Source organism: Helobdella robusta, assembly GCF_000326865.2.
Source record: "Helobdella robusta unplaced genomic scaffold HELROscaffold_381, whole genome shotgun sequence".
NCBI lineage: Eukaryota > Metazoa > Annelida > Clitellata > Rhynchobdellida > Glossiphoniidae > Helobdella > Helobdella robusta.
In genome coordinates, this window is record NW_008704836.1 from 1,390 (window position 1) to 3,348 (window position 1,959).

General features: G+C 35.4%; 1 protein-coding gene across 1 annotated transcript; it reads left to right on the forward strand.

Annotated features, from left to right (window-relative positions):
* Positions 1 to 242: 242 nt before the first annotated feature.
* HELRODRAFT_184381 (hypothetical protein) lies at positions 243 to 1,306 on the forward strand (the record flags this gene model as incomplete). Its single annotated transcript, XM_009023973.1, has 4 exons — positions 243 to 304; positions 518 to 650; positions 728 to 1,090; positions 1,154 to 1,306. 4 exons carry the CDS (start codon positions 243 to 245, stop codon positions 1,304 to 1,306), a joined length of 711 nt encoding a protein of 236 aa, XP_009022221.1.
* Positions 1,307 to 1,959: the final 653 nt, after the last annotated feature.

Here is a 1,959-nt window from a genome sequence, read left to right on the forward strand (position 1 = left end):
AAAATCATGGAATTATATAACTGGAAGCGCCCTACCAGCGTTTTAACATTGAAAATTTTTTTCAACGGGCAAGTTACCTCTGGAAGCAAGTTTCTAAAAATTTATTGTAATTTTATTGTAAATTATTTAACAAATATATTATCTTATATTTTAAAATGTTTTAAGTATTTTCTCTTCTATTCTTCAATTGCATTTATTTATATTTTTCATTAATAAAAATTTATCGCTTATTTACGTTAAAAATGGCTGCATACCCATCAGTTGAAGAAAAGAAATTTTTAGAACTGATAGATTATTTTTTAAAGTAAGAAGATGCATGAAGAACAGCATGGTTTGATAGCGGCCACGATGTCATGCCGCTGTCTTGCAGACATGAGGTTTGCATACTTTTCAAGCTTAAAACGTTTTTTCTCCGTTAACTACTTTTTGTTATCATTTCATACTACTGTCTTGCATGCTGTACAGTTTTCTCGTTTTGTCAGATTTTGATTTTTTTTCAAAAATAATAAAACAAAAGGTTTGCAGAAAGTGCACTAACGGCAGATGGTTACTTGTGGAGGTTTAGAAACTCCAGGTGCCGCGCTACAAAAACAATTAGGCATGGAAGTTTCTACAGCCATAGCCAATTATCCCTTACAAATTGTATTTTGGTAAGATTTTTTCCATTGTTTATAAAAAATTTAATTTCTTTAAGAATGATGATGCGAATTGTTTTAAATTCAAACAGATGACGTATTTCTGGTCTATGTACGACGTTAGCCAGGCAATGGTTGCGTCGATTTTAGATTTGGACGTCGGGCACACATTATCTGACTGGTTTAATTTACATCGAGATCTATGCATTGACTGGGCTCGTGATAACCCTGCACGAGTAGGTGGCCCCGGACACATCGTTCAGATAGATGAAAGCTGCATTTCATCTGCAAAAAGATCGAGGAACCGAAATGCACGTCCAGTTAGGACACGCAGGGTTCTTGGAGGCATCGATACGCAAACAAAAGATGCCTTTCTGGTGGAAGTAAATAAACGAGATGCTGCCACGCTGTTGCCATTGATACAGCGACATGTTCTGCCCGGTTGGTTTCATAAAGTTTAATATTTTCCAATTCATTTTTGTTGGTTATGAAATATAGTTCGATTTTAATAATTTTAGGTACAAGTTTGGACGGATCAATGGGCTGCTTATAACAGTATAACAGCCGTAACCGGTCTAGCCCACCAAACCGTAAATCACTCCATTACATTCCGGGCCGTAAACGTAGTGCATACAAATGGAGTGGAGAATTTGTGCAATCAACTTCCCTAAAGGTCAATAAACTATTGATAATTGGAATTTTCTACAAAAAAGAATACAAACTTTCTCAGTCTGCTCTACTAAACCTTTACTACGCTTTTATTTATCCTCATCTTACCTACTGCATAACTGTATGGGGAAACAGTCCTAAAAGTCACTTGTACAACATTACGCTCTCTCAAAAACGCTCAAGACGTCTTATCTTTAATACTAATCCTTTTGCCCATACTAAACCCTTTTTTGTAAATAACAATATCCTATCATTAAGGTTTATATATTATTATTTCCCAGCCATACTTGTTTTCAAATTTATTAATAAACTTCTCTCTACTCCTCTAGACGACCTTTACACAACAAGCAATTCTATTCTATCTGCTCATACAAGGCACACCCAATTATTCTTTTACACACATAGAACCCGTATTAAATTATTTTCATCAAGTATTAAACCTACTGGACCAAAAATTTGGGCTTAACTGCTTCCTCCTCAGTTACATGAAATCAAAAACCTACAACTCATTAAGAGGAAGCTACGTAACTTTATAACAAACTTAGATCCCGACACCACCATCTAGTTATCTGGGAAAGCATGTTCATATAAGCGTTATGTGTGTCTAGGTGTGTGTGAATGTGGTTGCTTGTTTGAGTGTGTGTGGATGAGTGGT